This window comes from Ascaphus truei, chromosome 3, assembly GCF_040206685.1.
Source record: "Ascaphus truei isolate aAscTru1 chromosome 3, aAscTru1.hap1, whole genome shotgun sequence".
NCBI lineage: Eukaryota > Metazoa > Chordata > Amphibia > Anura > Ascaphidae > Ascaphus > Ascaphus truei.
The window spans coordinates 187,723,096-187,745,100 of record NC_134485.1 but is presented as its reverse complement, the minus strand read 5'-3'; the positions used below and the strand labels follow the sequence as shown (position 1 = coordinate 187,745,100).

At 46.4% G+C, this 22,005-nt stretch overlaps 1 protein-coding gene across 5 annotated transcripts in view; it reads left to right on the top strand.

Annotated features, from left to right (window-relative positions):
• The window catches only part of BEND2 (BEN domain containing 2), an 86,959-nt gene extending 65,467 nt beyond the window's left edge, over positions 1-21,492 (top strand). For 3 of the 5 annotated variants that reach the window (XM_075589800.1, XM_075589798.1, XM_075589799.1), the window contains exons 8-12: positions 30-230; positions 3,320-3,441; positions 4,634-4,865; positions 5,761-5,964; positions 19,067-21,491. In XM_075589800.1, coding sequence (XP_075445915.1) covers positions 30-230; positions 3,320-3,441; positions 4,634-4,865; positions 5,761-5,964; positions 19,067-19,299 — 992 coding nt within the window. In that variant the 3' untranslated portion in view covers positions 19,300-21,491. Of the gene's footprint in view, positions 1-29; positions 231-3,319; positions 3,442-4,633; positions 4,866-5,760; positions 5,965-19,066 lie in introns of all 5 variants that reach the window. The other 2 variants (XM_075589802.1, XM_075589797.1) reach the window with 2 other exon arrangements.
• Positions 21,493-22,005: the final 513 nt, after the last annotated feature.

The following is a 22,005-nucleotide window of genomic DNA, read 5'->3' as shown; positions in this document are numbered from 1 at the left end:
GTTTGTATATATTGTTTATTAATTTATAGAGTACCTTGGAGAATTGGGTAGAAATATCAAAGTTCCCGGAAACTATTTAATGAAAGCAAGACAAAAGACGAAACCGAAGTATGCAGCCCGTTACTTGGTCCGTGTCTTGTTTCCTAGGGAGACATTACTCTGCAGCACTATGGGAACTAATGCACGAGGGCTGAGGACACTTGATGTCAACAAGGTTTCAGCAATAAGAGGTATTCATTGATTTGGCCGATGACCAGGACATACTGAGTAATATGCTCAGTATGCACAAGGCAGCTGGGAAGTGTACAACAGGACTCAAAGGGCAAAGCACTCCCTTTGTACCCACTGCACATTTATGTCCCAGTTTGACATACACACATTTTTGTTGTTCCTGCACCATATCCAATGAAAACTCTCAAAATTTACCTTTCTGCCTCCATGTTTTTTTTTCTATAGATTGCTCAGAACATGAATGTTGCTAATCGCTTAAAAAAACAAACAAACCCTGATATATTAACCAAGTATCAGAGATAGCATGTGTCTAAACCATTGTTAGTGGCAAAATGGAAGAATACGGAAAGATGAGATATATTCAGAAATCTGCACTTTGCCAGAGACAAAAAACCCCTGAAATTTCGTTCCAATACAGATACATCTCTCATGTCCCATTTTTCTTACGTTTTGTCACTTACAATTCTATGGTTTCTAGCAGCACTGCCTCAGCAATTATTGGGAGTTTGGACACCACTAAATAAAAGACATGTGATGGGTTGTTATTGCTTTGATATATTTCTGAGTTTGGATGCCAGTGAGACAATGAGAGAGAGTTTTAGGTGAAATTACTTGCAATGCTTCTCTAATATGCCACATACCTTTCCTTAGTAATACAAAGTATGAGTGCATTTTACAAACTGCACTTCTAAAATCTATTTATAGGGTACTGTATAATTTTTGCTTTGGGTATAATAACTAAGGGTAGATAGCTAAATTAGATTTGTTTACATTAGAATAGAGGTGTCTAAGAGGGGATATAACTATATACAAATATATTCAGGGACAATACAAGGAGCTTTCAAAATAACTATTCATCCCAAGGTCATTACGAAGGACTCAGGGTCATCCCTTTAGGTTGGAGGAAAGGAGATTTCACCAGTAACAAAGGAAAGGGTTCTTTACAGTAAGGGCAGTTACAATGTGGAATTCATTACCCATGGAGACTGTGATGGCAAATACAATAGATATACAATAGATTAACAATAGATATACAATAGATTAACAAATAAATAAACATGGGCAGGATGGTGATCTAGGGGGCCATCTTATTGCCATTATTTGAAGTCAGGAAAGAATTTATTTTTCCCATCAGGGGGTGGGGGGGGGGGGGGGGTGGGGGGTTGGTTCCTTCCTCTGGATCAATATACTGCAAATATAAGATAAGCATCTGTTGTCTAAATTTTACATGGGTTGAAGTCGATGGACATACTATGTGTCTTTTGTCATCCTTATCTACTATGTTACTATGTAAGGTATATTATATATTAAACCCTGAAATTATCTAAACAGGAGCGCGCAAACTTTTTTTGCTGCGCCCCCCCCCCTGCCTGTTCTCCTCTGTTGTGCTCCCCCCCTCCTTACCTCGCGCGGCGCCAAATGACGCCTCGGGGTTGTGTGACGTCACGTGATCTTATTATTTATTTATTTATTTATTTATAAAATATTTTACCAGGAAGTAATACATTGAGAGTTACCTCTCGTTTTCAAGTATGTCCTGGGCACAGAGTTAAGACAAATAATGCATGGTTACAAATACAGTTACATAAATGAACAGGGTATACATTATATACAAGACATTGCGTGCACAGTTAAAGAAAATATATGTTATGGGCGATTGAAGCAGTTACAGACCAGATTAAAATGTGAGACAGCCTTAGATTTGAAAGAACTTAAACTGGTGGTGGATGTGAGAGACTCTGGTAGGTTGTTCCAGTTTTGGGTTGCACGGTAAGAGAAGGAGGAACGGTCGGATACTTTGTTGAGCCTTGGGACCATGAATAGTCTTTTGGAGTCTGATCTCAGGTGATAGGTGCTGCATGTGGTAGGGATGAGGAGCTTGTTCAGGTAGCTGGGTAGCTTGCCCAGAAAGTATTTGAGGGTGAGACAGGAAAGGTGAACTTTGCGCCTAGACTCTAGTGATGACCAATCTAGTTCTTTGAGCATTTCGCAGTGGTGTGTTGTAGTTGCATTGGAGAACAAAACGACAAATTGAATTGTAGAGGGTGTCAATTTTGCTAAGGTGGGTTTGAGGTGCCGTGCCATATACTATGTCTCCATAGTCAATAATTGGCATTAGCATCTGCGGTGCGATACGCTTTCTGACCAAGAGACTTAGGGAGGATTTGTTCCTGTAAAGTACCCCTAGTGTTAGTGTTGATTCTAATATGGAGCTCAGTCGCTGGAAGCTTTAAGAATTTAGTCTTTGTCCCAAATACCATTGTTACAGTCTTGTCAGTGTTTAAAAACAGTTTGTTTTGGGAAATCCAGTTTTCGAGTCTCAAAAAGTCAGACTGAAGTATGTGTTGAAGGTCAGAGAGGCTATGGCTGTGTGCATATAGGATTGTGTCATCTGCATACATGTGTATTGAGGCTTCCTTACAAGCTGTGGGAAGATCATTAATGAACACTGAGAAGAGTAGGGGCCCCAGAACAGAGCCTTGCGGGACACCACAGGTGATATCCAGGGGGTTGGAGTTAGAGCCTGAGATGGACACATGTTGGGATCTTCCTGATAGGTAGGACTGAAACCAGTTTAAAGCATGCTTCCCTATTCCAGAGCTCTGGAGTTTGTTGAGCAGGATAGCATGATCAACTGTATCAAAAGCCTTTGCAAAATCTAGGAATACTGCACCAGTGAGTTGTCCCCGTTCCATTTCACACTGGATTTCATTGCAAACCTTTAGCAGGGTAGTTACGGTGGAGTGTTTGGGACGAAAGCCAGATTGGAATTGGCTAGGGAAATCTGCTACGTCATTTGAAGTCACGTTACCAAGGCAACCCTGACGTCACATGACTCCGTTGCCATGGTCACGCGTCCTGAAGCCGGCTGAATCCCGGTAAGTAGAGGTTGCAGAGGCCTCGCATCGTCCCAAGGCATTTATTTTAAATGCCTGGGGAAGAGCGCGGGACCTCTGCAACCTCCCACGACCCCCCTCCCCCCAAAATTCTTGTGTGCTCCCCAGTTTGCGCACCGCTGATCTAATAGACACACCTGGATTTGCACACTTGTTGCTTAACATTGATTGGTTCCCTTTGTTTTATGCAGAGTTCCTATCATCTGTTTTCCCAGCCTTTGACCTGGGTGAATATGGGAAAGACTGGAAAACCTGCATCACAAATGTTAATGCCATGATTCGCTGTATACGATCAGAAATCAAAACAGCCACAGTAAGTAAGAGAGATTCCACATGCAGAATATGGATTTTACTGGTATACTCGCAAGATGTTTGTGTCAATATTCAACAGCTCAACAGTAATGTGACTACCATTCAATTTCCCTGTGCTTGCCCGTCTTGGGTGCCCCACGGCATCCTAAACATATATAGCAGTAGAGAAGAAAGGACAGCCATACGCTGAGGTTATGCCACTGCAACAACTCGGTGATGATGAAGGGAGGGTCACTCACCCCAAAACGTTGTGATTGATTTTGTTTCTGCACCTACTGTATGTGAAGGTTAATAAACACAGCACCAATGTAGTGAAGTGGCATAACTACAGAGTATGGCTGTCCTTTTTCTCTACTGTAGGTAACAAACACACACCTGCTCTCCCAAAACATCTGTCCTCCGCCCCAGATGGGCTGCAAATGTGTTTAGTGAAATATTGGCCAATAAATTTGTTTTCAGAAGTCATCAAATATTGTGTTATCTTTTCACAGATATCATTAATCAGATTTCAGGTTTCTTCATGGTCCTTGTTTGTGGTTGTACAGTATGTGCCAGTTCTAAATATTTATTGAGGGGAAACACAAAACTAAAACAATTAAAAATAGATAATGTTATAGCTTGCTTTTCCAGTTGCCATTGAAAAATACGCATTTTCTTTCTCACAGTGTTGCATTCAGCTTATTCCTTATATAAGGGTGTGGGGGAGGTGCAGAGGGGGGGGGGGGGGGGGCAACCTAGCCTGCTCCTTAAAGCAATCAGTTGCCTCCACATTTTCTAGTAGGTATAGCTGCAGTAATGCAGAATAAGGCTTCTGAAAATAAAATCATATGCCTCCAATGAAATCAGTAGAAATCAGCCGCCCTCTTTTGACTGCTCACGTCCCTTTGCTTGCCTTACACTACACTTCACCGCTTGCAGCTCCCATGGTTATGCACCCACAATATATGGGCTGCACCGTCAGTGCTTTACCACCACCCTTCAAGAAGAAGCAGGGAATACTTTCGTATTTCGCTTTTTTTTTGTGGGTGTTCGGATTTTAAGTCAACTTGTAAATATTGTTGTTTTTTACGTGGCTGGGGGCTTTCTGTTAGTTGCAACTCAAATAAACATTCAGAAGGAATAGGGTTGAAAAGTATGTATCCAGATATGATAATTCAGTATATTTATTTCATTGCTTATTATTTTTTTTGAAGGTCAAAAGTGACTCTAATCAGACGTCCTCTCAAGTCCACGAAGAATCCATTTTAGTGGATTCCGATGCTAATGATGGCGAAGAGGAGGCAGTGTCAGAGGAAGCTCCTCAGACATCACAGAAAACAACCGGAATTACAACTACTAAGCCAATAAATCCACAGGGGGACATGTGGGAACCAGATACTCTGTTACCAGGGTCTTCAGTAAAACCGGCTTCTTCAGATCCTATGGGTAATTTGTTTTTATTTTTAAAGGGGTGCCCCTTCAGGGGACAACAGGAACAAATGGCAGGCATGTTTAATGAGATAAGGCAGCAATCCACTCTACTCACCAGAAAAAATAAATGTCTCCATTCTTTTTATTCGTGCAAACTCCTTTTGCTGCTGGTTTTTCCCATCCCACCCTTTTGAAATGCTATTGTTGAATTCTGGCGATATCGCTTGTAGAAAATGTGCCTCAATTGGAGATTAAAATGGCCGCTGTCATGCATTAAGGGCAACAGAGAATCCAGATTTTGATAAAAAGTAAAAGGTTAGATTTAGATCAGCATTAACTACCGGATTATGTTACGGCTTTGTTTGTTTTTTGAGGAATTGCTGCTTTTAAATATAGGTGACAACATTTAGAAAACTGTAGACAAGCATAAGCATTTTACATATTGTTTTTCTTTTAATATTGTGATAGTAACCAACTGTTTTAGAGTGTTTTTATGATTTTTACCTTATTTCTTTGAGATAACACTGTGGACTGTTTTCTATACAATTACAAGACAGCAAAGTTCTAAAAAATTATATCAAATGCATTGTTATGAGGCAGTAAAACTATTATTTCCATGTAGGAAGCAGCATTCCATTTTGTGCCATCCAGAAGCAGGCAGATATTTCATGAACACAGATACACAGCAAGCTCTAAAAAAAACAAAAATTACTAATATATATATATATAATTATTTTTTTAATGTGTTATATATATATATATATATATATATATATATATATATATATACAGTATATATATATTTTAATGTTTATACCGTTTATTTATTAACTACTGTTGGATTTTACAAGAAAGAAGTTTAACATTATTTTCTTTTCAATAATCATTTTTCCTCAACTTTTCTCTTTAGAATATTTTGGTGAAAACTGGAGGAATGTCCAGTTACCATTTTCAGTTATTTACATAGCGAAAGGGAAGTCGCGCCCAGAGCTGTCTGCTAGGTACCTTGTAAGACATCTCTTCACCGAGGATGTGCTAGTAAAGAGCAATGTATATGGGAATCTGGAACGTGGCGTTCTCCCACTAGACTGCAACAAGATCAGTGCTTTAAAAGGTATAGTCATTACTACTTACCTTATGTAGCTGGGTCTGGTATGCCTGTGAAATTAGTTGGCAAGAGAGTGACTACAGTGGTTAACATATTTGTCATTGACAGCTTGAGCTGGTAAATAAATAAGGTGGCATCTTCTCTGTCCTTAAACGGCTTCAGGCTCCAAAGAGTATTTACCATTGGCGGTTTAAAAAAATCAAAACAATATATTTAAGTAACAGAACACATTTCTTGATTAATTTATTTACCAGGTCCAGTTTTGCTTTGAATTCATCAAAAAGGTAAAGAATGTTGAATAAAAATTCTGGTTTGAATATTTTGTTTAGTTGGTCTTTTCGATGCCCTTATGTATTTTAAGAACAGTTCAAGAGCCAGTATGTCCGTGGTCCCCATGTCCCGCAGTTAGCATGCCATTTTGTAGACTTTGGGGGATTGTCCCTGCAGTGACTCACGGTGACCCCTGGCCATGATCTGAACAGAAGAGGACTTCCTCTTCTTTTCAGTGTAGATGGTGGATACTGCAACATTGATTACATAATCCTAGTACTGTATCATGTCTATGACACTTTGTGCCCGTTAATATTTTGACATTTAAAGTGTTGGTAGATGTAGCTATTAATAATTACAGTGACATTGACCTAGCGTAAAAAAAAATAAAGCATTCCTACGTATCTGCTATTGTAAGAGCCTTTATATGGCAAAATATTGTTCTTCTAGAGCAGTGGTGCGCAAACTGGGGAGTGTGCCCCACAGGGGCGGCAGGAGAATTTCTAGCGGGGCCGCAGGCGGTTACAGAGGCCCCGCGCTCTTCGGGGAAGACGTGAGGCCTCTGTAACTCTCTTACCTGCTCTCTGCCGGATCTTCGGCGACGCATCACCATGGCAACGCCGCGGGGGTCATATGGCGTCGCCATGGCAACACGTGGCAAATGATGCGGCGGGGTCATGTGCTGTGACGTCACATGACGCTGAGTCATTGGAGAGGGGGGGCGGTGAACGCTGTGGCTCCTGGGCAGGGGGACGCAGCTCAAGAAGTTTGCGCACCCCTGTACTAGAGCACAAAGCAATAACATAGTAATGCGTCCTCAAACCTTCTATTTCTAGTAATTACATTTCTAAAATTACACGCTGCATAAATGTTATAACCCAAGTATGATAATGATCAACATATTAAGAAACTGCTGCTGACTTTTCTGATGCTAAAGGTTTAAAATGATAAGAAAATGTTCAGGAAGGGTTATGTCCTGTCCGCTTGGGCTTGAGCTAGAAAAAAGTTAAGGGGGAAAAAAAACTAAATGTGTGTCCCACACAGTATGCATACAAACATAAAAAACAGTGACAATCCCCCCCACAAAATGAAGTACAGCTCTACTTATAATTTGTTTGACATTAGTTTCAATTTATTTTGGGAACAACAATGTTTCAGGTCCACACAGGATGAAAGCTGTTTTGTGGACATGAAATGTTATTGTTCTCTCTTTTCCCAAAATAAATTGGAACGAATGCCAAACGAATTGTAAAAAGAGCTGTGTAGAGGGAGAGGGGGATTGGCCCGGTATTAAAGGGGTTGCACCCCATATGGCCACCCCCTGACCTCACCAGGGAGGCAAGGGGTTAACTGGACTGAGGTCCAGGAAGGTGGTTTGCACCTTGCTATGACATGAAAATGTATGTTCCCATGTTTTATTATCATGTAAGTGTCTGCACCACACACACACTGGGATCCATCCGGGAGGGCAAGGGTTAATAGTTGAATAGTATTTATAGCCCTTTGTTTAATTTTCCCGCCTTTTCAGGCACCATTTTGCAGAGTCCCATAGGCCGCCATTGGAGCTCCATTCATTTCAATGGCGGATCTAGCTGTTTTGGACCTGTTTCCCTCGAAGACCAGCAGGTGGCGTCCGAGAGGAGGAGCGGCGGTTTCCCATTGTAAGTCAATGGGCCCATTGACTTCAATGGAGATTCCTCGACGGCCCTCTCCAGGAACGAGTTGGTAGCCGTCCAAACCGCAAAATCGCATAGCGGATACAATATCTGAAAAAGAGCTTTCATCACTGTTAGTTCAAGTTCAAAGACAAGTGGCATGGGAATCTTAGGTTCTAGGGCACCCAGAAATAAAATTCTTTTTGCCCCTAGTTCCTAGGCCTCCCCTCACTTGACCACCACCGGGTCCAAGAATCCAGGACCCCCGGAAAGGGTCGTGCTGGCTGAGCGGGTCGCGCCATAGGTTTCAATGGCGGTGGCAGAAGCAGCACGAGAAAAACGGCTAAGTCCGAAATCCTGAAAATCATAAGCCCATATCTCCGGTTCTTGAGGGTCCAGAGGGCTGTGGTTTGGGGTGCCTGTAGTCACTGTTCCGGCATGACCGCAGAACCATTCCCGACCCTCTCTTACCAACCCGACGGAGTATGGACCACCATAAAGGTTCGTGAGATTTTTCCATAGACTTCAATGGCGGCCGCTTCCCATTGACCGGCTATGGCGGAGAAGCCCCATAGGCTTCAACGGCGGCGATGTCCCGTTGAAAGTCTATGGCGGCGGACTCCCATAGACGCCAATGGCAGAGGTTCACCATTGAAAGTCTATGGCGGCGGAGCCCGTTGTTTTCAATGGGGAATAAGTGAAAAACTGTGATTTATTTTAGAGCAGAGAATTTTGTGATAAAATAAGAAACGGTTTATGTGGTATTTTCATATCTCCGGTTCTGAAGGTTGCAGCGGGCTGAAACGTGGACCCTATAGTGTTCGGCATTAAGGTCTGGGGAGTTTGGACCCGCTGGGCCTAACGTAACCGGTTATTTTAATATGTTTGTGTATTAACTATCATACTGTATTTCAAAGCGGGGACAAAAGCCCGCGTTGATTCCTGCACACTAAGGAATGCAAATGGTCAGGGGGGCGACCCAAAGTCTAGGAACCAGGCCCTGATCAAAAGAATCAGCCACTCTAACTGTTTACATGAGGGCGGAGAAGCATGAAGCTGGAGTGGTTTGTAGGTGTTATAACTCACACCTACAAACAAGGCAGATCCTGCCAGATACTCCATCTGGTAGACTGGCCGGCGCCCCTGATTTAGATGTGGGGCTACAGAAATGAGACCCTCAGAGTCCCAGTACGCATGGGCCAACTAGCTGGGGGGCATGGGTTAAACTGTGTTCCCACGTTAGAGATTGAGTACAGGTAATTGTTCTCCAATAGCCTGTACTCAATGTTAAGGATAGGGTTACATAGATATATAAACTGTTGTCAACCCTACAGTCTTGGTCTTCTGATTACATCTTGATTGATACCTGATTGCTGGAGAATTGCTATCTGATACTTCTTCATTCCAACCCCTAAGTAAGTGTTACCTTCTTGCCTGTTAATTGTACTATATTGCTGTGTTCACCAATTTAAGGAATAAATATACTTTATTATATCTAAGCCTCGTTCAGTTCAACCCAGTTATTTGGTGTATATTATATCTTGTCATAAGTTACCGTGACAAGCTCTATAATAACTGGTGGCAGCGGCGGGATTGAACTGGACCTGTAATACAGTGTACTGCGGGACTCTGTAATACAGTGGGAACTCGAGGTGAATTGCGAGTTCCTGGGACTAAAGATATTGAACACACCGTAGTGCAACATTTAACACAAGTGGTAACACCACCTCACTGCTACGACCGAACCTCTACCAACCGTGAACCATGAGCGAGGCTGAAGGCTCATCCAATATCCGGACCCGAGCTCAGCTGAAAGAAAAGTGCCGTGAATATGGACTGCTCTGGGGGAACCAAGAGGTGGCGCAGATGATAGAGGCGATCAGCAATCATGAAGCCCGGCTTGCAGAGCCTCAGGATACGGCTCAGCTTGCCCTTGTGCAGCCGCCCAGAGATCAGGGAAGGAACCCAGTGCCGGGGCGGCAGAATCCCGGGGAGGGAACGAGCGCACCTCCCGGGGGCAGTGCATCAGGAGGGGTACTGGTTGCTGCGGCTACCAGTCCGTTCACCCCTGAAATGATGGCACTGATTTTGGCGTGGAGTGACAGAGGGACACCGGAGGAGCGGCTGCAGTTTATCACTATCACGTGGAAGGTACTGATCAGATCAACAGTTCCTTAAAGAACTTTGAAACACAGTGCCGGCAGTACAAAGTGATTCCCCAGCATCGGGTCGCACGTTTGGACCCCTTACTGTCCGACTTGGCTAAGCAGACGACGATGGCGCTTCCAGATGAGTATGCTGATGACTATGAACACCTTAGTGGATATCGGAGAAAAAGGACCCAATGTAGCACTCGGGTTCACATTCTGGGGATTAGTGATTGACTTAAAAACATAATCTTTATTAAACAACATATATAAAATATTGGTCCAACGACGTACAGGCATACCCCGCATTAACGTACTCAATGGGACCGGAGCATGTTTGTAAAGTGAAAATGTACTTAAAGTGAAGCACTACCTTTTTCCACTTATCGATGCATGTACTGTACTGCAATAGTCATATACATGCATAACTGATGTAAATAACGCATTTGTAACATGCTCTATAGTCTCCCCGCTTGCGCACAGCTTGGGAACAGGTAGGGAGCTGGTATTGCTGTTCAGGACATGCTGACAGGCGCATGCGTGAGCTGCCGTTTTCCTATTGAGCGATATGTACTTACTCGCGAGTGTACTTAAAGTGAGTGTCCTTAAAGCGGGGCATGCCTGTACTGAAGGTGAGTTGATCCTAAATATAGAAAGCCATATTGGCTCTGGATCAAAATAATAAATATGTGCCAGACGGTTACTAACCTTTTGCCTTGAAAAAGCCCCTCGCGAAACGCGCGCGTCGGCTTTCTATACACACATGCACGCGCAGATCAGGACTGCCTCCGCATGTATCTTTGTGACCGCGAGTCAATGCGGTAGTCTGCAAGTGCAGTTTTACACAGGCTATAAGTGCCCCGACGGTCACTGTTAGCCTCTTTAAGGTGGTTTAAGGGATATTGTTCCGGTATTAAAGTACTGAGTTACCTCTCCTGCAGTACACCATAGCTGCTCTGACGTGCTAGTGTGCAGCTGTACATCTGTGAGGTATACCTCAGCTTCTACTATAACGCAGCTCTCTGTTTTTAAAGTTATCTACCTGCCCCTACTATCAGTGTCTCCAACACTGGGATACTGACCCACTGCCACAACCTTAGTCAGGACATTATTCCCTGACTATAGCCACGCTGGTTCACATAGGTCTATACACCCCAGGAGTATAGTATCCAGAGGGTTACCTCAGGTCATGTGTCACTGATAGGGGCACGCATACTACCATAGAGAAGCGCAGCTCATTCAGCAATACCAACACTGATACACATAGTATATTTGTTTTTATGTTTATCAATTGGGTCACATCTAATACAGATTCATTATGACACTGTGACCTACAATCGCAGTACTTACCCGGACACCCCTGTTTTAATCACCTACTACTCAGGTTCGCATTAGGATTACTGTGTTGCGACAGTACCAGTGGTTTATTAAAACCGTCTGGCACATATTTATTATTTTGATCCAGAGCCAATATGGCTTTCTATATTTAGGATCAACTCACCTTCAGTACGTCGTTGGACCAATATTTTATATATGTTGTTTAATAAAGATTATGTTTTTAAGTCAATCACTAATCCCCAGAATGTGAACCCGAGTGCTACATTGGGTCCTTTTTCTCCGATATCCACTACAGTTTATACCCTAAGCACCGTTCACAGTATCATTTCACTAAGGCTGTAGCAGGGGTTCCCCTACTGTCTCGACTATGAACACCTGAAAGAGCTGTTATTATTTCAATACGGTTTTACCCCTGAAGCCTACCGGGGTAAATTCCGGCTGGAAGAGAGACAGCCCCTAGAGTCCTATGTTACCTACATGACCCGCATGGCCTTGTACGGGATCCGCTGGGTGGAGGGCTAAGAGGCACAGACTTACCATTGCCTGCTAGACCTCATCTTTCAGGAGCAGCTCATGCAGCAGTGCCCGCCGGCGGTGAGGGCTTGGGTGTACGACAAAAAGCCCAAGACTTACCAGGAGGCGGCGAGGCTTGCAGACGACTATGTGGCCAGCCGAGCCCTGATGCCCGCCAAAGCAGCAGCAAAGGCGGCGGCTGCCCCGGCCAAAAAGTCTGCCAGTACCCCCCAATGGACTCAGAAGCCGCCTGCGGGCAGCAGTCCACCAAAGGCGGGGGAGCTCCGGCACGAGCGCCGGTGCTACAACTGAAACCGCACTGGTCACATCAGACCAGATTGCCCAGAACCCCTGCGTTCCGGCGGACCCCATCAGGGGCAACGCACCCCAGCTGCGAAGCTGGTAGCCCACGTGCGGGTGGCTTCCACCAAAGCAACCGGACCGGTCATGGAAACAACTCCCAGCGAGACGTCCCATGCAACGCCTGTCCCGGTTTCATCGGTGCCCACAGCCAGGAGCAGAGGACCTCTCAGCGCAGACCTGCAGCAGACGGACAGCCGGAGCCGACATCTCACCCCGGTCACAGTCGGTGACCGGCAAGCAGTCGGCTTCATGGATTCAGGAGCTGCAGTGACCCCGGTCCAACCTGATATGGTCCGGCCAGAGGAATTGCTCCCAGGACCTGGGATGCAGATCTCTGTGGCCGACGGAGAGCCACGTTTCCTGCAAGTTGCCAGGATCTTTTTGGATTGGGGGGAGGGACAGGGTGTGCGGGAGGTGGAGGTTTTACCCGGTTTGGATGCTTTTGTTCTTCTTGGCAACGATCTGGGACCGATGACCTGCACCTATGACCGGGTGCTCAGACCTGCTGCGGTGGCGGCGGTTACCCGGAGCCAGACCGTGGCAATGGCGGCGCCAGTCCCCTAGCCTTTGGGACCAACGATAGCGGAGGGCGCTGAGGAGCACGGGGAGGTAAGCCAGGATCAGTTGCAACCACAGACTGACTTACTGTTCCCCCTCACGTTCCCCATTCTCCGGACAATGACATGACTGGGGGGTGGCCAGAATTAGGAGCCCAGTTTAGGGAGGCAGTGAAGACAGACCCTACCCTGGCCAGCATGAGACTTCGGGCGTCCGAGTCTCAGGCAGGGGAGGGCACTGAGCACTGCCTATGGCATAAGGGACTCCTGTATAGAGAAGAAGTTAACCCAGGGATAGAGGAGGGATTGACCAGTAAGCGACAGCTAGTAGTGCCCCAGGGCTACCGACAGAAACTGTTACGGGTAGCTCACTCTATTCCATTAGCAGGGCATCAGGGGGTCAACAGAACGCGAGCCCGGTTATTACAGCGTTACTACTGGCCGGGGGCATCTCAAGATGTGGGCACTTTCTGCCGCTCTTGTGATGCTTGCCAGCGAGTAGGTAAGGCGAGCGACCGTGTGAAGGCACCCCTGAAACCCCTACCGGTAATAGGGGAACCCTTCCAGAAAGTAGAGATGGACCTTGTAGGACCCCTTATGATTCCTAGCAGGTCAGGGAAGCGCTACATCCTCACGGTGGTGGATTTTGCCACCTGGTACCCTGAGGCGGTAGCGCTTGGCACCATAGATGCCAAGACAGTAGCAGCAGCGTTGCTGAACATTTTTTCTACGGTAGGTTTCCCTAGTGAGATCCTAACCGATCATGGGTCGCAGTTCATGAGTGAACTGTTACATTGTCTCTAGGATGCCTGTGGTGTCCAGCACCGGTGCACTACCCCTTACCATCCCCAGACAAACATATTATGTGAGAGGTTTAACGGTACCCTGAAGCAGATGCTTCGGACCTTTATAGAGGCGGAGGGGAAAGACTGGGAGATTCATTTACAGCACTTTCTGTTTGCCTACCGAGAGGTACCGCAGGAATCTACAGGCTTCTCCCCCTTCGAGCTACTATATGGCCACAGGGTACGTGGACCTCTGGACCTATTCCGGGAGGGATGGGAAGGGGAGGCTACTGCTACTGATGCTTCAGTGATCCAGTATGTATGTAGATCTCCGAGACCGGTTAGAGTTGCTCATGGGGGTGGCCCAGGACCACCTCAGGGCCGCTCAGACCAAGCAGAAGCAATGGTATGACCGGAATGCCCGTAGCAGAGAATTCATCCCAGGACAGCAGGTGCTTGTTCTCAAACCCACTCGGGAGAACAAGTTGATGGCTGCCTGGTTGGGACCGTACCCGGTCATCTGAAAGGTGAATGAGTACAACTATGTTGTGCAGGTAGAGCCTGAGAGGCATAAGACATATCACGTTAACATGTTGAAGGAATACAGAGCACCGAGTATGGGAGCAGTAATGGCCATTTGTAGCCCACTGCTGGAGGAGCCGGCGAGCAATGCTCTGCCTGATCTCCTAGTGGAGGCTAGGCAGGGGAACACTGTGGAGCAGGTAGAGATAGGGGCACAGTTGAGTGCTAGGCAGAAGGGAGAAGCCAGGGACATGCTAGCTAAGTATAGGGTCCTCTTCACTGACATGCCAGGGACCACACATCTCACAAAACACCCAGTGCACACAGGGGACCTACAGCCTCTGCATAAGCACGCTTACAGAGTGTCAGCAGAGGTCTAGACCAATATGGAGATGGAGATAGAGGAGATGCTGACCCTAGGGGTAATTACTCCGTCCCAGAGTCCTTGGGCAAGCCTGGTAGTTCTAGTCCCTAAGAAGGACAAGACCACTCGGTTTTGTGTGGACTACCGCTTGCTCAACGCTGGGACGGTGTCAGATGCCTACCCCATGCCCCGCATGGATGAATTACTGGATGAACTCGCGGGGGCAAAGTATCTGACCACCATGGATTTGAGCAAAGGCTATTGGCAAATCCCACTGATCCTGGATGCTAGGAAGAAGTCAGCATTCATCACTCCAAGTGGCCTCTATGAGTTTTTAGTGATGCCATTTGGGATGAAGAATGCCCCGGCTACCTTCCAACGCCTGGTTACTGGAAGGGATGCAGAGCTATGCCAGGGCTTACTTAGATGACATTGCTGTCTTTAGTAATTCCTGGGAATCCCACTTAGGACATGTAGCCGCGGTGCTGGACAGAATCAGGGAGGCTGGGCTTACCTTGAAACCCACAAAGTGTATGGTAGGGATGGCAGAGGTCCTGTACTTAGGGCACAGGGTGGGTGGAGGGCACCTCAAACCAGAGCCAGCCAATGTAGAAGCCATAGTTCAGTGGTCTATTCCAAAAACCAAGAAACAGGTCATGGCATTTTTGGGCACCGCAGGGTACTATAGGAAGTTTGTCCCACAGTACAGCGCCGTGGCCAAACCCCTGACTGATTTGACCAGAAAGCAACTGCCTGTGCTTGTCACCTGGACTCCTGCCTGTGAAACTGCATTCCAGACACTAAAAACTGCGCTTGCTGGGGCCCCCATACTGGCTTCCCCGGACTATACCAAACATTTCTTTATACAGACTGAGTCCTCGGACTATGGCATTGGGGCGGTGTTCAGCCAGGTGGGGGAAGACGGCAGAGAGCACCTTGTGGTGTACCTCAGCCGCAAACTACTCCCCAGGGAGGTGGCATATGCCACCATTGAGAAGGAGTGCTTGGCCATTGTGTGGGCACTCAAAAAGCTCCAGCCCTATGTGTATGGAAGGGCTTTCATGGTCCTCACAGACCACAACCCCCTGAGTTGGCTGCAAAGGGCATCAGGGGAGAATGCCAAGTTGCTAAGGTGGAGCTTGGCCCTGCAAGAATGAGTTCACCATTCAGCACAAAAAGGGTAGTGAAAACAGCAATGCTGATGGACTTTCACGTCAGGACTATCCCTCTGAGACTGAATTCATTAATGGTGCCAGCAGTGTCCCACTCCCCGTTAGGGCCAATGGGCCACAGGTCACCCATTAAGAAGGGGAGGTATAGAGGGAGAGGGGGATTGGCCCGGTATTAAAGGGGTTGCACCCCATATGGCCACCCCCTGACCTCACCAGGGAGGCAAGGGGTTAACTGGACTGCGGTCCAGGAAGTTGGTTTACACCTTGCTATGAAATGAAAATGTATGTTCCCCTGTTCCCATGTTTTATTATCATGTAAGTGTCTGCACCAAACACACACTGGGATCCATCCGGGAGGGCAAGGGTTAATAGTTGAATAGTGATTATAGCCCTTTGTTTAATTTTCCCGCCTTTTCAGGCACTATTTTGCAGAGTCCCATAGGCCGCCATTGGAGCTCCATTCATTTCAATGGCGGATCTAGCTGTTTTGGACCTGTTTCCCTCGAAGACCAGCAGGTGGCGTCCGAGAGGAGGAGCGGCGGTTTCCCATTGTAAGTCAATGGTCCCATTGACTTCAATGGAGATTCCTCGACAGCGCTCTCCAGGAACGAGTTGGCAGCCGTCCAAACCACAAAACCGCAAAGCAGATACAATATCTGAAAAAGAGCTTTCATCACTGTTAGTTCAAGTTCAAAGACAAGTGGCGTGGGAATCTTAGGTTCTAGGGCACCCAGAAATAAAATTCTTTTTGCCCCTAGTTCTTAGGCCTCCCCTCACTTGACCACCACCGGGTCCAAGAATCCAGGACCCCCGGAAAGGGTCGCGCCATAGGTTTCAATGGCGGCGGCAGAAGCAGCACGAGAAAAACGGCTAAGTCCGAAATCCTGAAAATCATAAGCCCATATCTCCAGTTCTGTAGGGTCCAGAGGACCGTGGTTTGGGGTGCCTGTAGTCACTGTTCCGGCATGACCGCAGAACCATTCCCGACCATCTCTGACCAACCCGACGGAGTATGGACCACCATAAAGGTTTGTGAGATTTTTCCATAGACTTCAATGGCGACCGCTTCCCATTGACCGGCTATGACGGAGAAGCCCCATAGGCTTCAACGGCGGCGATGCCCCGTTGAAAGTCTATGGCGGCGGACTCCCATAGACGCCAATGGCGGAGGTTCACCATTGAAAGTCTATGGCGGCGGAGCCCGTTGTTTTCAATGGGGAATAAGTGAAAAACTGTGATTTATTTTAGAGCAGAGAATTTTGTGATAAAATAAGAAACGGTTTATGTGGTATTTTCATATCTCCGGTTCTGAAGGTTGCAGCGGGCTGAAACGTGGACCCTATAGTGTTCGGCATTAAGGTCTGGGGAGTTTGGACCCGCTGGGCCTAACGTAACCGGTTATTTTAATATGTTTGTGTATTAACTATCATACTGTATTTCAAAGCGGGGACAAAAGCCCGCGTTGATTCCTGCACACTAAGGAATGCAAATGGTCAGGGGGGCGACCCAAAGTCTAGGAACCAGGCCCTGATCAAAAGAATCAGCCACTCTAACTGTTTACATGAGGGCGGAGAAGCATGAAGCTGGAGTGGTTTGTAGGTGTTATAACTCACACCTACAAACAAGGCAGATCCTGCCAGATACTCCATCTGGTAGACTGGCCGGCGCCCCTGATTTAGATGTGGGGCTACAGAAATGAGACCCTCAGAGTCCCAGTACGCATGGGCCAACTAGCTGGGGGGCATGGGTTAAACTGTGTTCCCACGTTAGAGATTGGGTACAGGTAATTGTTCTCCAATAGCCTGTACTCAATGTTAAGGATAGGGTTACATAGATATATAAACTGTTGTCAACCCTACAGTCTTGGTCTTCTGATTACATCTTGATTGATACCTGATTGCTGGAGAATTGCTATCTGATACTTCTTCATTCCAACCCCTAAGTAAGTGTTATCTTTTTGTCTGTTAATTGTACTATATTGCTGTGTTCACCTATTTAAGGAATAAATATACTTTATTATATCTAAGCCTCGTTCAGTTCAACCAAGTTATTTGGTGTATATTATATCTTGTCATAAGTTACCGTGACAAGCTGTACTGTATTTTTTTTCGGGGGGGGGGGGGGGGCTTGGGTATTGCCTATCTTTTCTTTTGGGCTTTATGCCTTTGTATTGTAGCCTTACCTTAACCGATATTAAATGAAGAAATTATTGCAATCCAAAAATGTGTTTTGCTTAGTTCAAGTATATAAAAACGGTGTAAAGTTTCATAATGCTGAAAATGTATCCTTGGATAAATTGAAATTTGGGGGGTTTGGCATAGTGGTTAAGGCATTGGCCTCCAACACATTCTGTTTTTTTTTAACAACTCTCCTTGTGCATTAGCTCCCCCGCTATTAATTGAGCTATTAAACCTGTTCCATAAAGGTAATGTAAGAAGTACCCAAAAAACAAGCAAAAACAATTAAACACTGTACCAGCATGTTAGTTTACCATTTCTGCGAACTCTCTAGTGGTTGACTGTGAGTTTTTTTGTGTATTGTGATTTGTATATGTATTTCACAGTATTACTGTGTAATTTTTCACATAATACCTTTCCAACCTTTTGGAAACTATACCTTTAGGCATATGCAAAATATCATAACCTGCTGTACCTGTTGTCCTTTTATAAATGGTCAACTTATATTTTGGGTATGTGTCTCAGAGTATTTATACCAATAATCATGTTTATTCCCCTAGGACAGGGGTAGGCAACCTGAGGCTCCCGAGTTGCATTTAGCTCTTTCCGCTCCTACTTGTGGCCCTCTGCAGGTTGCCGACCCCCAGCTGCTGCCTTTCTCCCTCACTATCCTGGCTGTCGATGCTGGAGGGCCTGTCCGTTGCTGTTCGAGCTTCTTGTTGCCGCCGACCTGACGTCTCACCAGCTGCTTGCCTGTGTCTCTCTCCTGTACTGTGTCCCACGCCTGGCTCTCATTCCGGCGCGAGCCATCGTCACAGAGCCCGGCATGGGACAGTACAGTAGAGAGGCAGGCAAGCAGTTGAGGAGATGTCTGGCCCGGCGGCAACAACAGGCCCAACCAGGCCCCCTCCCTGCCATGTCTGTCTCTGTCTGTCTCTCTCTCCTTCTCTCCTTATTATTATGAGTGGCATTTTATTCCCCCACATATTGTGTCGTATATTAATGCTTATATAGTATATACCTATAAAAATGTGTGTACAGTATGTGTCTGTTTTTTAGGGGGTGTAAAATGCATGCCTGTATTGCGGCTCTCGGTATATTTTGGAGAAATATATATTTTTTTATAAAATATTTCTTCTTCCTTGAGGGGTTGCAGACCCCTGCACTAGGTGGTATGGTCAGCTTAGAAATGTAATCAAGACAACATAAATCTAAAACCGATTCGCTTTGATTTGTCATCTCTAGACTTCCTTCAGATGAATTACCCAACATTTGATTTGAAGGAGTCCGGCTATGACTGGAAAGCTTGTGTGGCTGCAATTAACAGTAGTATCCGAAGCCTCCGCCATGACCAGAAAAAGGTCAAAGCACAACCCCGGAATAAACCTCAGGCAGCAAAGAAGCGCACGGAAATAACCCTGCAGAGAGAGATCTCTTTAAAGACTAGTAAGGCTGATACTATCAACCTGGCGGAATGAAGAACCCATCCCTTCCAAGAAGTTACCACCTGGATTTGAGTATGTGTGTATATATACAGGTAGTCCTCACTATCCAACGCTTTACAATCCAACACTATGTGCCGTTTTTCGACGCCGGAATGCGTTATCCAACGCCTGAATGCATTTTCATTGCTGGCCATGAAACGAACCTCAGTTCCAGATGCATTATTTTAGATTTATAACAAAACATAAAGGTGCACTGGATGTGTTTTTGTGTATTTCTACTGATTGGGGCAGGTTTACTTGTCAGGCAAATTCAAAATCTCATGTCACTAGTTTCCTTAAAACAAAATCTAGTAGCCATTAAAGCAGCTATCTTTTCCCCACCCCCTACAAAAAAGTTAGTTCATGTTGTAATGATCTATATCTTGATTCTAATTATCATTATTTTATTTTTAAACCTTTATTTTTTTTATTTGTTTCCACTTCAAGATTTCACATGGCAACTTCTGTTGTTCTTACTGTGTCTGAATGGTAGTGACATTTGTATCTTTTCAGCAGCCGGCAGAAGGCGATTGCAGAATGTAAAGAGAGTGGCATTGCTAAAGACCGCAAGAAAAATATTAGATAAAGATTATGTAAACCACCCAAAGCATTTGGTTTCTAGAGAAACATCAAAAGTTTAAATAATATTTTTAGAAAACGACTAGCATTAATTTGATATTTTGATACGTGTCACCTTAGTTGAACTCTTAGGCCCTTACTTAGTCTGTAAGGTGTGATAAGCACAGATACATGCTATTGCATGAAAAACCCCATTGACTTTAATTGGGCTATTCCTGCATTTATCACACCTTTCAGAATAAGGGCATTAGTCTTAAATTGTTACGCCGGGGCTGCCCGCAGACCAGACTCGTCCCTTATTCTGAGGTGGGGACGTATATGTGCACGCACCCGCAGCAGAAGGAGCATGTCCGGAGTGTGGTGTTTTGGCATTGCCAGGCCAGGTGTGAATAGGTGTAGCAATACTTGCCGGTACCGGTACTGAAGAGGCGAGGTCGTTGCCGTTAGCCAAGGTCGGGGAGAGAGAGAGATCCGGAAGGTCGAGGTCCAAGCTGTGTTCGAGGCGTGATAGAAGCTGCAAGGTCAAGAGGGAACCGGAATCCAGAGCCAGATAGGAACGTCCACCAAGCTGAGTTGCAACCTGAATGCACGAAGACAAAGGGAGAGCCAGAATAGACATCTGAAGCAGAGACTATGTCGAGCGGTGTGAGAGAGGTAGAACAGGTATTAAGTACTGTGGCTGACCAATGGGTAGCGGAGGCAGGCCTGGAGGAGCCCTAGGAGCTGTCCAGGATTGGTTTCCATAATAGACTGCCAGGTGGTAAGGTTTAGGGTTAACTAGTAACCAGTGTGTGGGCGGGGGGCGTGGCTTCACTGCAAGAGCAGTGAATAAATTAGCTAGTGCCGGTATGCGCTCCGTAACGGGAGGGGATGCGCGCGCAGGGGCAACGGCAGGTGCCCGAGCACCAGCCACGCGCGGGGCAGCGGCAGCCCGATGGGGAGGACGGGGAAGCCCCCCCACCACAGAGGCCGGGTGGGAGCGGCGAGGACGGAGCCGCCCAGCAGCGGGAGCCGACAGAGGTGAGGTCACGCTGCGACCGACGTGACCCCCGAGTTCTCACATAAATATAGCACTGCCATAACTTCACTGTGGTCCTAATTGTCACTGCCCCCTGGATAAAATCAAGGAAAGATGACTAGAGGGAACAAAAGAAAGATTCCCCCATGAATGCGCTCAGACCAATTGTAGATTGGGTTATGGGATACTTAAAATAGTTTAATTAGTATACTGCACCGACACACTTTATTCGAGCAAATACCCAGTATGTACCTGGCAGATACCTGGAATGCGCCGCTCCTCACCTCTGACAAGCCCCGTTGCGTTTGCCTTCCCAGCCTGGGTTCATGCCTGGCTGACGGGTGGCTGATCTGTTAAATGATAATGATTAGGATTTAATAGGCTGCAATGCTTCGCGTGTCTACCAGATGGCATAAATTCATGAATTGTAATGCAGTATATATATATATACTGTGCAGTATTGCATCCAGCGGGAATAAAATGCTTCAATCCCTGCCTGGAAAATACCTCAATGCACTCGGGCAGAAAACAGTCACAAACCTCAATACACCCGGGTATACCCGAATTCGTGGGACTAGCCGAGCTCGAATAAAGTGTGTCGCCAGTGTACATAGTTAAAATAGATAATTGTATAGAGGGGAGTGGTAAACAAATCCATGGCCACCCCCTAAAATGGCATACCAACACAGAAGTACTGCTGCGGCACAGTTTATTCGAGCATTTGCCCGTTCTGTGCCGCAGCAGTAGCCTGGCGCGCGCCCGAGTGTGACGGGCGCACGCCGAAGCAGCGGAAGAGCGCCCTCCGATCGGGCGCTCTCCCTACCGCTGCCGGGTCCCCCGGAACCCCCTGCCGCTGTCCCGCGATCGCGGGACACCAGGGCTCCCTCGGGGAGCCCCTGGACACGCGTGCAGGGGGCGCACGCTCCCGATGACGCGTGACCGCGCGTCTATGACGCGCGGCACGCCGAGGGGCGGCCACTAGCAAGCCGGGAGATTTCCCGGCTTGCGGTACCGACCACACTTCAATAAAGTGTGTCGGTAGTGTAGACTTAAGTAACCGTGTACAGTATGTCTACAAAATAAAGAACAGAAAAGTAAAGAAA